This window comes from Strix uralensis, chromosome 6 (genome assembly GCF_047716275.1).
Source record: "Strix uralensis isolate ZFMK-TIS-50842 chromosome 6, bStrUra1, whole genome shotgun sequence".
Lineage (NCBI taxonomy): Eukaryota > Metazoa > Chordata > Aves > Strigiformes > Strigidae > Strix > Strix uralensis.
In genome coordinates, this window is record NC_133977.1 from 7,711,620 (window position 1) to 7,724,065 (window position 12,446).

General features: G+C 42.0%; 1 protein-coding gene across 5 annotated transcripts in view; it reads right to left on the reverse strand.

The window, feature by feature from the left end:
• The window catches only part of UNC80 (unc-80 homolog, NALCN channel complex subunit), a 133,601-nt gene that overhangs the window by 37,672 nt on the left and 83,483 nt on the right, over positions 1–12,446 (reverse strand). For all 5 annotated transcript variants that reach the window (XM_074872617.1, XM_074872615.1, XM_074872614.1 and 2 more), the window contains 9 exons: positions 11,370–11,456; positions 10,412–10,595; positions 9,640–9,734; positions 8,638–8,727; positions 8,138–8,239; positions 5,633–5,813; positions 4,417–4,685; positions 1,579–1,713; positions 682–820 (listed from right to left, as the gene is read on the reverse strand). In XM_074872617.1, the coding sequence (XP_074728718.1) occupies positions 682–820; positions 1,579–1,713; positions 4,417–4,685; positions 5,633–5,813; positions 8,138–8,239; positions 8,638–8,727; positions 9,640–9,734; positions 10,412–10,595; positions 11,370–11,456 (1,282 nt within the window). The remainder of the gene's footprint in view (positions 1–681; positions 821–1,578; positions 1,714–4,416; positions 4,686–5,632; positions 5,814–8,137; positions 8,240–8,637; positions 8,728–9,639; positions 9,735–10,411; positions 10,596–11,369; positions 11,457–12,446) is intronic.

Below are 12,446 nucleotides of genomic sequence, written 5' to 3' on the forward strand. Positions count from 1 at the left end.
TAAGGCTAGACAGGCTTCACAGTTCATCAAAATAAGTATTGTTTAGGGGAAGCGCAAATTTGGAAAATAAGTTGAAGATCCTTATAAAAATCAGCAAAAATGACTTCCCTGCAAATCACAACTCAGCCAAATTCTTAAATCCTGCATTGCATGGATAACTATCAAGAGACAGAGTGTCCTGGATACATCACACAGCCGTATATATTCTGCTTTGTGATAAACCAACATCCCCCCTAGAACTCAGCACTGTTGAATGTCTGAATGGCATCCATCATTTTCTAGTCATAGTCTGCCCACGGGAGAGGATGCTTTTGTTTCCTGCCCACATGGAGCAGAGGAGATGGCACTGATCTTGTCAGCATGATACAGTTTATTAGGCATCTTTATTCTTCACCCACACATGATAAAATTCAAAATGCCAGGGGCTAGTCTCAGACTAGCAGGCTCAATGCAGAAAAAGTAGCTTTGGAATAAAATAAGTTAATAATTTCCCTCCTGCAGAAAATACCAAAAGGATGGTGCTGATAAAGCCAACCTTAAAAGCCTCGTGAGGCATAAGAAACAGATATGACTGCATTCTGGGAGAAGAAAAGGGCCCTGGACAAATCATGCTGCATCAAAGCATGGTGAATTAATAAACAACAAACCAGAATTACCGAATAAAGAGTGTTTTGCTGTTACCTAATGACTTGAGAGGCTTTTCTGCTTTCACCAACTCTAAGATGTCCAAAATGTCTGGAGTATCTCCCTCTAAGGACTGCAGCAGGTCAAACAGGCACTGAGCTGACACTCCTTTGCTGGTTCCATTGTTTGTAGCATCCTGTTTCAACAACAGACATTCGTGGTTGATTTTCTGAGGGCCTGTGTGCATCCCAGGAATTTTTATCTAGAGGTGTGGGCAACCTTTTGTTTTGACAAAGGGCTCACATGGAGTTCGAGAGCTTACTGCTATCAAACAATAAGCCTTGCCTGACTCAACAGATTGATGCTACAGTGGAAGGATAATCTGAAGACTGCACACAGCTTTACTTCCCAGAAAGGGCAGATCTTTGTTGCCCTGTCAAGGAGAAAGATGTTTGCGCTTACAGTGTATGTGCAGTTAGATTTGGCAGTCCCACTTCAAACTGAAACTTCATTAACTTGTTTTAACTCACTAAAACATGAAAAAGTAATTATTTCAAAATATGGCTAATCCAGTTTTATAGTTCACATGTACTAAAACTTGGCATTAAGCTTTTAGTTCCTGTTGCTGAATTCTAAGAAAGGATTTGCATTTAAGGATTTACTAATCATTACTGTCCTTTTATAACCTATTTATATACTGAAATCTAAGGAGGGATCACATTTACTAGCCTGGATACCGGTGGCCCATTATCTCATCAACCTGCTCAATCAACTGATGAACAGAAGTGTGCAGAAATAAGTTCAAGAAATGGTTCTGTGCAGCACCAAGTGCAGTACACGCTCAGTAAGAACTGTGCTGCTGCTCCAGCGGTTTTCTCCTTGTGATCTCTCATGGGGGGCTGGCTGCATACACAGGCTTCCCCACGCTGAGACTAGGGAAAGGCTTTTACTCACAGGGAACTCCAGGAGAGGGGCCACACTTGCAAACAGCTGCAGAATAAAGGGCTTGCGATGCAGAATGTAGAACTGGCGGCAGGCAAATTCAATTGCTTGGCGTAACTGTGGGTTGCTTTCATAGTCAGCGTATACCTGAGCAAAGGAAAAAGGGCATGGAAGTACAACTCCAGTGGAAGGGCTCTTCATCTCCTAACCCAGACTGAATGAACTACAGCCTTGTCATTCCTGATATGTTTGCCTAACATGTTTTTAAAGATGGAGACTTGACCACCCTCTCTGGTAATACATTTCAGGGACAAGCTATCCCTAGAAGAAAAGGTTTGCTTGTCATGCTTGAACCTTCTTTGTCACAGCTTTAGTCCATTATTTTTTGTCCTATGTATCGGAGGTAGATTCCTTCCCTCTCCTTCCTAGAAGCACCTTACTGTTTGAAGCTAGTTAGTGCTTTCTTCCTCAATATTCATCTTTTTCAGTTAATCAAATCCCAGCTCTTTCCGTCCTTTCTTACATGACATGTGTTCTAGATGTACATCCCTGTTCCAGTCTGCAGTCTCTTCAGTTAACTGATGTCTTTTGTGCAGTGCCCGCATCTGGGCAGAGCCAGCACTTCAAGTCAGGAGTGCTGCTGATTGGAGTAGCAGAATTATTCCATGTTTCTTTCACAAGATACAAATCTGTATAGTCACCCCAGAATGGCATTTGAGATAATTTCTTTTTCTTTTTTATCCTTCAACAGGACAGTGTTGATTCATGTTTAACTTCACATCTATAATAACTCCTGCAGAGCTGCTACTGAATCAGCTACTTTCCTTCCATAGTTACATGACCCATTATTCATAAGTAAGAACCTACACTTGTCCAGCCTAATCAACCTAGTCTGGTTTTTTCCCTTTTTTTCAGACTGCATCTCCAGTTTCTCAAGATATTTGAACTCCTAGCCTGTCCTCCAACACACTGACAGTTCCACCCACTTTTAAGATATTTTAAGGCTCTTAGAGTGGCATTTCCTTCACGGCTGGCCACTGAACCATGCAGCCAATGTGTTGCTAAAGATGTGGGATTTGTTTCTCAGTTATGTAAACATTATAAATTGCTAGGAACAACTTCACTGTGCTTCCTTCTTCTGCCCATTTCAATTGCCTGTCTGCACTTCTCTGCTGGTACAAGTCTGTGGGAGGTTTGGAGTGGGGGTAGGCAGGATTTTTTTGCTATTTGCTGGCAACAGGTAATGCTGAGATTTTATGGTACTGCAAAAGTCACATTACAGCACAGGCCTCTTGAAGGTTTCTAAAAAATTATTAGCGTGCAAGACCTCTGCAGAGATGAATTCAACTCTCGGTAGCCTAGTAGGCTGAAGAGACTAGTATGTGTTTAATACAATCAGAAGGCTCTAGCATGCTTATGAGGACAGTCAGTCACCATGGCCTGTTACCCTTGCAATATCTCATTTACTTGAGAAAAGGGAAATAATTAATTGTATATGCATTTCACTAAGGAAAGCAGAAGAACCTGCAACAAAAAGAGCCTTGTAAGGGTATGTGCATGTATGCATCAGGAATTAAGATACTAATGGCTAGTTCAAGCCCAGAAGCGGTAGAAGAATTTGTTTGTGATGACCACAAACAAACCAGCTGATTTTGGGTGCCTGGAACAGAGATGTGAAGATCTGCAAAAGCAAACAAGCTCAGCAAAACTTGGGTTTTCATTTGGAATTGCTTTTTTGCCTCCCAAGAGTGTAATTTATTTATTCAGTAGTTGACAATAATTGGTAAGGGGGGGAGACAGGGGATAGAAATGAATTACAAAACTAATTTCTCTCAATATGAAAAGTGAAAACGAAGAGAGAGTCCACAGGGCTGAATGGTTACTGCCAAGTACTTCAAATTAAGTTATTAAGGTATTTTATTTCAAAATGTCTTGTTTCTAATGAATAAATTCATGCACTGCAGACCTGGATCTAATACCTACCTACCTAACCATGTAAGGCATGATATTAGAGTTTCCAGTTACTAAAGAGTTTGTTTAGGTAGCAAAATTCATCACTGGTCCTAATTATTGTGGTTTGTTAACTATGTCAAAATGAACATACATAGGGATGTCATGGTCATTGCTTTTTTTACAGAAGCACTAGTTGTTTCTGTATTTGCATTATAATATTAAATCTTTAGATACTGTCTTCAAGCCCTGCAGAAATAATCTTTCTGTCTGTCAAAGAACTACATTGTTTGGGTTTTTTTTATTTTCAGTATCGGATTTTTCTCAAATGTCAACAGAAAAAAAGGCATACTTGTACACCTCAAAGTGAAGAGAAACTCCGCCTCTAACACTTCCAATATTTGTCATCACTCACATGAAAAGACAACATGAGTTTTTCATAAAAATTTAGTGTTATTTTCTGTTGCTATCTAAATTGCAGATAATACAATTATCATACTTAAAAAAGTGAATATAATTTCCTTTTGACCATCAACTAACAAATCCAGATATTTCAACTATTCCCCAAACTTCAGCCATCCCTGGAGGAAAAAATATTGAGGGAGACCTAAGGTCCAGAAATCTCACATTTCTGTGTGGAGTACATAGTAAGGGAAACAGACATGCATTTACTTAACTTAAAGAAGAAAAGAAAATGTAGTCATTTACTCAAGAACAAAAGGGAATGTAGTCTCAGGAATGCTGATTTGGGCCATCCCACCCTGCTCTGTTGTCTTCTTGGGCCCCCCAGAATCTGTGATCTCACCAGGACTCAGCAGTTTAAAGTTTTTCCAATAACAGTCCTATGAAAAAGTGCTCGCTTGGAAGTCTTCCCTCATATTGTTCATGGAAATGGCTCACCTGCAACATGCTGGGGAGGACCCACTGGTACCCGCTGAGGGAGAAGAGGTGGTTAAAGTGCACAGCTGTGTTGATGACTGTGGCAGCGTACTGCCTCAACAAGGCACTGTCCTCAGGGTGCAGGATCAGGGCACCGTTGAAGACGTTCAAGAACAGCATGATCTCATCTCCCCAGGGAAACTCGCTGGGCATGCCAAGGAACATCTCCTCCAGCAGCTTAATCCACAAGCTTTTCTGAAGAGTGTCCAGACCAAAGAGCTCTTTCCCAGCTGTGGGGGAGAAGAGGCAACAGCAATCAACTCTGTCCACCACAGCCAGCCTCACAACATTCCCAGAGGCCAAAGGCCTCTCAAAGAACCATCCCACAACACTGACCATTGTTCTGCCTTTTTAAAGTGATTTCACCCATCCTGTACTTCTAGAAGTGCCCACAGGGCTTGAGCAAACCTTGACTGAAGGCAACACATATCAAAATGAAGAATGACGGATATCACACAGCTCGTTAAATCTGCTCCCCACTGGTTGGAAATTCTCCTCTTAAAAAGTGAAAGCAGATCTGAGCTTGTACATGCATCATCTGCCTCACACAACCTGAATAGCTGTGTGGATTCATGCTGAATTTTTACCCTTCAAGTGTCCCATACATTACAGGACTTTGATGCAGAGTTACAATAATGCTTCTGAAAGCAAGTGCCTTTAGGGCCTGTTACAGAACTTGCCAATGCTTACCATCCTGCTGCAGTGGCCAAACGGGCCAATCCCCACATCAGGCTGGAATCCCTACCTGACTTCCAGAGCAAAGTTTCTAAACAGAGGGCTGTTTCTGTATCCCTGCTGCAGAATTTGCCCAATCTTCACTGGAAGTCCATTGCTTCCTCAAAGCGGATGGCAAACAACCCTGAGCAATCCTTTTTAGGTGCAGTTATGCTAGTGGACAGAGTATTCTAGCTGTAGTCTCATGCATAATTTTAATCCATAATTATAACTTATTCTCATTTGGGTCCAAAGAAAGTAGCTTTGTCTGGGGACCTCTAAGAGCAAAGCCCTTTCTGCTGTTGTGCTTACAAACCAACAGCTATGTATCATTTTCCCTAGAAGAGATTCATCAGCTTTCAGTTACGCTACAAGCCTGTGTGTTCCTAAGGCAAATGAAGTGCCTCACAGAAACCTTCTGGACCCTGTACAACCACCAGAGAAAGCTGTCAAAAGGCCATACCTTGGGGATCACTGAAGAGTGAGAACTCAGCATCAATGGCACTTCGGGGAAATGAAGGCAAGCGGAGGAGGTCCTCCTGGAGCATAGATACATGGGACTGCTTGTGGGCAGTAGGGATCTTCTGTGTCAGTGATATGAGGAACAACACCCGCCCCACCTCTTCTAGCTTGCGGGTGAACACCTGAGAGAGAAAAAGAGACAAGGATTGGAATGCACTTTTCTAGGTTAGTTTCCATGGCTTTTTCTGATGGGAGGGATGCTGCACTCATGGCCCAGAGGATCCTGTTGAAATTCACAGGGCTAGTGTTGCACCTTTTTGCTAGAATTTGCGTGACCACTGTTCTTCAGCCCAGCTCTGCAAAGATGGATCATGTTTGTAAAAGGGGTTTTAAGAACACTTTCTGTTTCAGTCTTGTGGAGGACCCCGAGTGGTTGTCAAACACTTTGCAATGGTGCCATGCAGTCTTTTGTAGATTAATGTAAACTTTGCCAGTGTGAACCCCAAGGTGGTCTGAAGCAAACCAACTCCAAACTGAAAGCCATACAGTTGCAGTTGCTCTCTACAAGGTCTTAGACTATAGTCAACATGAGTTGGAATTGTTACCTGCCTTCTGGGTTGAGGTTGGCTCACACTGGGCCATAGAAAGTGTATGTATAGTTGCAAAAGAAAAGTAGTCAATGAAACAAAGCAGACCAGATTCTGAGTTACTGCAAATGAGCAAAGCCCTGATGATTTCAGATTATTGCTTCTGGTTTACACCACCTGGGAAACCAGGTTCCACTCTACCAGCCTCCTTTGAACTTCTGACCAGTAGGACTAGACAGGCTAGCTATTTTAGTTTGATGCTAAAAGTAACCATGAGACAGAGTGATGCTCAGTAGTAGAAGCAACTGTCTTTGGAAGCAGTTTCGAGACAGCTCTTAGCTACTGGGATGAAGCCAAAACTTGAAGCATGTGGTTTAACATGTGACAGAGCTCAGCTTCCCACATCCTGCAGTTGCTCTGACCTTGCTCTGAAGTGCACTCAGCTTAGAATTGGGTGCTCAATCAATTAACAGTAAAGAAAGTACTTTTCCATGGATTGCTGCTCTGTGGGTAGACTCCACAGTGCTGTTTTCTTTGCTGAAGTTGGATGTTGTCCAGCAACTTCTTGCATGACTACAGAGAGGCTGGTAGATGCTTGATTTAAGTTTTATCTTAGAAATATTTTGGCCTTTAAGTACTCTAAATAGAAAAATGTGGAATGCAAAATAATGCCCTGACAAAACTGGACAGGCCATTTTAATCTTTTGGGGTAATGTAGGATATATCAAACTCATTTATTTGATATTTGGGACACATCTGCTAGAACCAAAGTAAGAATAATTTCTGTCAGAGAAACAACCAAAATGATCCCAAGTAATTTCAGATTTTTATAGACTTTCTACTGACAGATGTAATGTATGAAATATTTCCCTATTCTGTACTGTATACATATGAGATGGCATTAACTATATTCTTCATTATTTTAGCTGCTAGTACCTCTTAAGCAGCTTTATAGCTGCGTTTTATAACCATTCCTGATGATATTTTCCTGCCCCTGCACTCTCATTGCTAGGGACTCAACTAGAGTAGCTGGTTTTTGGCTAGAAGACTACAACTGTTAATAACAAACTCATCCTGTTCAACCACATTCTCCCCCCCCCCCCCCCCCCCCCTTTTTATTTCCTGCTTATTACCATCCTTTGCAGATAGAGCTAGAGCAAATTTTCCCTAAACACTCAACTCCCTGCTACTGAGACAACTTTGCCTTTGTGGAAGGCAGAGCATGTGGCTTCTCCAGGTAGAGTGAGCTCAATACCATTGTCTTACTGTCTAAAGAAATGACATCTATAGGGGTTTGCAGCACATTAAAGGCACTGCCCTGCCACTTTAGTTCGGGTTTAGTTCCTAAAGGAGAGCTCCTGGGAGCTGCAGAACATTAGAAGGATTGGTCATGAGGCTGGAAGACAGGGAGAACAGTGCTTTTCTGAGGGCAGATATTCCCCTGACAAAAACAACTGCTACCGCTGTGCCTCTGCAAGTAGTTATGGAAAAGGCTAACATCTGAGAGCAGGACAAGGAAGAGAGGCAGGTAACATCCTCTACAGTGAGAGGACACAGAGGAAGGTAGAACAGATAATTCTTGCTCCAGAGCCAGAGTTCATATTAAAGAAAGGGATAACCAGCTTTTGAAACTGAGGCAACTGAAGCTCTCTTCTGGCCACGTGTAGGAGAATGCAAAATGATCTGCCTAAAAGAAGCTGGCTGGAGAGAGGGGGAGGGAATTCACATTGCATCCTTTGACTCTTCTTAAAATACTATACACCTGTCCAAAGGCACAAGGGCAGATTTCTTGCCAATTGCTGCTTCTCCAGCAAAGCTCTCTATTTCCATGCAGCATACATGAAGGCTTTTAAAGGGAAAAGAAAGGTTTATTTACAGGCTTTGTTTCTGGACAGAGGTGTTTGGTGACAGTGAGATACCTGCTTCTGAATGAGCTCTTGACCCTTTTCTGGATGCATCTGCACCAGGTTGAGCTGGGGAGAAACTGACCTCCGGAAAGGATAAATATCACGGACGTAGGTCTGCCAGGAAAGGAAACAAGTGTATTTTAAAAAAATGTAATCGTAACAGCATCACTCAACAGAACTGTATAAAAGGCCCTTTAGCCCTTTCTGAGGCTTTTGAGTAGGGGCTTTCAGACAGCGTCAGGCGTCATGGAAGAGCATAAACAGAAGAGAAATTTGCTCTTTTCTAAGAAAGCTAGACATTAATGACTTAAGAGCAAGGCACTCCACTTCTGCTTCCCCTCTTCTGTCAAACTCCAATCTTTCACCACACACAACTAAACACGCAAAATGTGGTGGCCACAGGACAGAATTCTGTCTATTTATGGGCTGCTTTTCTCCTTTAGAGAACCCTGATGTTTCAAAAGGGGCACGATGGAAAGAACAAAGTCATCTGGACCTGACCTTTGCCCTACCTTGTTGTAATGAATAAGATTCCATCGCTTATCCATTAAGAAGTAATGAGAAGACTGTGTTTCAGGTATGTTAAAAAACTCCAAACACTCCTGAAAAGGAAGAAAGAAAAACATCCTGTTACTTATTAGCTGTCTTGTATAAAGACCACAACATCCAAATGAATATCCAGCTAATAACGTATAATGGCACAAACCTGCATGCCTCAGGCAGGCTGGTACACTGTTCTGGCTTTAATTCTTAATTTCTTTTTTAATCATAAAGTACATGAATGTGTTTGTGATAATCAAGGTATGCTGATATCACAGTCCTGAAAACTGATGTTACTGATTTCGATGTCTTCATATTGCACATATTTGTCTGGCTCTATGAGTCACATGGGTATTGCAGCTTCTATTTCCATACTATGTATTTATCAAGCTTTAGTGATAGGTGATGCACAGAGACACTAAAGTTCTGATCCTTAAAAGGACTGAGATGTGTGATTCCCATTAAAATTTAACATAGTTGGACAAACCTAAGACTTTTACAAATCCTTTTTCTATCTGGCTCAGTTAAGGCCATCCAAGAAATCTTTGGCAGAAGGGGGAACTGACCTTACATCTCCTAGATCCCAAGATATCGTGGCTATTGAACCATCATTTCCACTCTGGCCTTGATCATTCTGTTGTCTTGAGTGTTGATAAAACCAAACATGTAAATGATTTATGTATTTATCCAAAGGATAGTATAAAGCAAATACCCAACAAGCTGCAGTGTCTGCAAATGTAGTTGCATTTGTGGGGTTTTGGCTGTCGGTGAGGTCAGGGCATTTCTATTATCCTTTAATGCGCACCCTGTTTCTTGCAACCAAGGTCTCTCACAGGGAGACAAAAATGCCTGTCAGCAATCTCCCCTCCCCAGCACTGAAACAGGATGATCAGGCAGAATGTATTGCTGGCATATAGGTATGGCAGGTAAATGTACTATTAAGCAATTTGTCCAGTTCAAAAACTCACTCCTACCTTCAGAAGAGCCTCAAACTGTGTGTCCTCATGGACTGGTAACTGCGTTGGGATGTCACACTCATTCTGTCCATGCACGACAAGGGTTTTTGTGCCTAAAGGAAGAAAAGCAGTTGCATTCTCCCTGGCCTCTTTAATTAACTCAATCTCAAAAGATCGCCCATGGAGGAAAAGTGATAGTTAAAATTCATTCCTGGGCAGACAGACAATGTCAGTCCTGTCTGGAATCCATTATGTAGTGTTAGCATAGTCTCACACTTCCACAGTTAATGAGAAATCGATCTGTTCCTAAAGGATGAGCTGGCTTTAGCAGCAACTGTCACTCTGAAGAAGGAACAAACCTAAAAGGTCAGATCTGTTTTTCAGCAAGATATCTCTTGCCTGAGTCATGACGGCCTAGGCTCACAGCATGCTCTTCTTGGGCTCTCTCAAGACTTAAATGAGAGGTTGCATCAAATCAAACAGTCTACAGTCTTACAATGATCATCCTGCCAGCCTTTCACAGCCCAACTGGCACAAAGCTCTGGGTGGAAAAGACTGTTCTAATTCACTTTCTGTTTGCTTCTTTTAGAGCTCTTAAAGTGGCTTTCTGCATCTCAGGAAATTAGCGGTGGAATTTATTGACTGAATCCTCAACTCAAGGAAAACTGTCTTAGAACATGCAGCCATTTGTAGCAGGTCTTTTTCTGATCCAGTTTGGATGGATCTCCTTTTTGGTAGAGTAGGTCATGAACTTGGAAGTGAAGGAGATTTAAAAACCCATTTCTTATACCTGGCATTGAGGCAGTCACCAGCAGCTTCACTTCACATTGTTCCTTCTTCATAGTCTGTTTGAGATCCTTGAAGAAGAGTCCTTCTACATAGCCTACCACTTCCCAAAGGAAGGTAAGTGTGGCAGAAATGGCATCCATGCCCCACTCACATGGAGTGCGTACAAAATACATGATCAGTCCGACCTGCAGGTAATAAGTAAGAGGAATATCAGATTATACACACTCTTCTAACTGTGCAGAGCATTGTATAAACACAGAACAAAAATACTGTTCTTCTACCTTTCTTCACTCAGAGGGATAAACTCATTAAACTTACATTCTGAAAGTTTATACATACTACAGAACAATCTTCCTTCTTCTAGAGAGGATGAGGGTGGGGGGCAAAAAGTGCTGTTGCAGCCCAGCCTTAAAAGCTATTGTAGAAGCAGAAAAGAGAGAACCTCTGCAATAAGAGACTTCCTATGCCTTCTGCTCTGGTGTGCTGCCACACAGACGACACACAAACAACAGAGGGCTCCCAGAGCAGCATACATCTTGTCTGGTTCACCTCCTAACTGCAGGAAATGCATTTTCCACGATCTTGAAAGAAGTTGCTAGATTTGCTGCAATAGTACTGTCCAAGAGCAAAGCACTTTCTGAATCAAAATTAAGTAAAATAATTAAAGGTTTCTGGCACTGGGATCCTTCTATTGGTCTACAACTCATTGTCCGTGGTTCAATACAGAAATCCATGACACGTTGCTTAGGGATTTAATAAAAACTTAAAGGTTCTTTTTCCTATCCCTAAAAGGACTGAAAGGTTGGTGTAAGCCTGGTGACTTGCACCCACAGCCAGAAGCAGATATGAGCTATATAGGAAAAGTTAAGAGCATTTATTTCCTTGCACATTAACTTTTGAGGACATATGTAAGCAGAGCTAAGATTCTGGGCTGCACAGTAGACCCACAAGCTACTCACCAAGTAGTTAAAGAGGATATGAGATGTCTGGGCAGGGAAGTCTCCAATGTTCAACAAAAGCTTCCTTAACATATACATCAGCTCATCCTGGAAGAAGAGAAAATGTTTTTTCTTTCCATCACAGAATGGAGAATGGATTTCTCCCTTTTGCTCTCTCTGGCTTTGTTTCTTCCCCTTTTCCATACTCCCTTGTTCAGCTCTGTCTCTCAGTGCATGAAGTAGAACTATATGCTTGTGACTGCTCCCGCATTTCCCAAAATAAGGCCCAGGGCACAGCACCCAGGTCAATGTCTTTCTTTTTTATCTCAGAGAGGCTAATACCTCCTACTGCAATTTGTACTGACTGTAGCATCCTGATTCTGCACTCCTCTCCCTGTGATAATGCCTGTGTGGCTTACCACAACAAATGACTACCTAGACGATCTGTGAAATCTAGTTCAGCTCATCTCAATAGCTGCTGCTGGGTAGGAGGTGCGGGCAGAACCTAACTTTTCTTCCTTTAGAGGCTGCCTGCTCTAAATGTAGAATAGTACATTTCTTATGGTGAGAAGGGAGTATAGAGGGGAAGGAATCTCACTGTCAGCTAAGGATAGACAGACTGTCTCCTAAATTTCTTCTGTGGCCCTCATCCTCTTAACCCAGATTTGAGCTAGTGTTATAGGCATGAATATGCATAGGACAACCCATGCCAGTGATATATCTGCTGAAAGCTTCCAAGAAAATACACCTGTTTTCTGTGTTCTGTACTCATGGTTGTAGTAAGCCTATGAAGAGATGGTAAAACAGCAGACTATGATAGCTCAGATGCCTCTGAAGCTGAGCTTTTCAAGATACTTAAAAACAGAAGTGACCCTCTGAACTTAAATAGAAGCTTTGGGGACTATGGCTCCAAAGTCTCAGGAATAGTGAGGCCACTGAGACCTGATTACTCAAGGAACCAAAAAGCAGACTTTCCTAGCCTTTCTCAGGGTTTAATATTCATTTTGTAGTCAGTTCTTAGGTGATTGCTTGGCAGATGAGGACAGTGCTATGATTGATATCGTACACCAAGTGTGCAGTTGAGAAAGTGGTATGGAT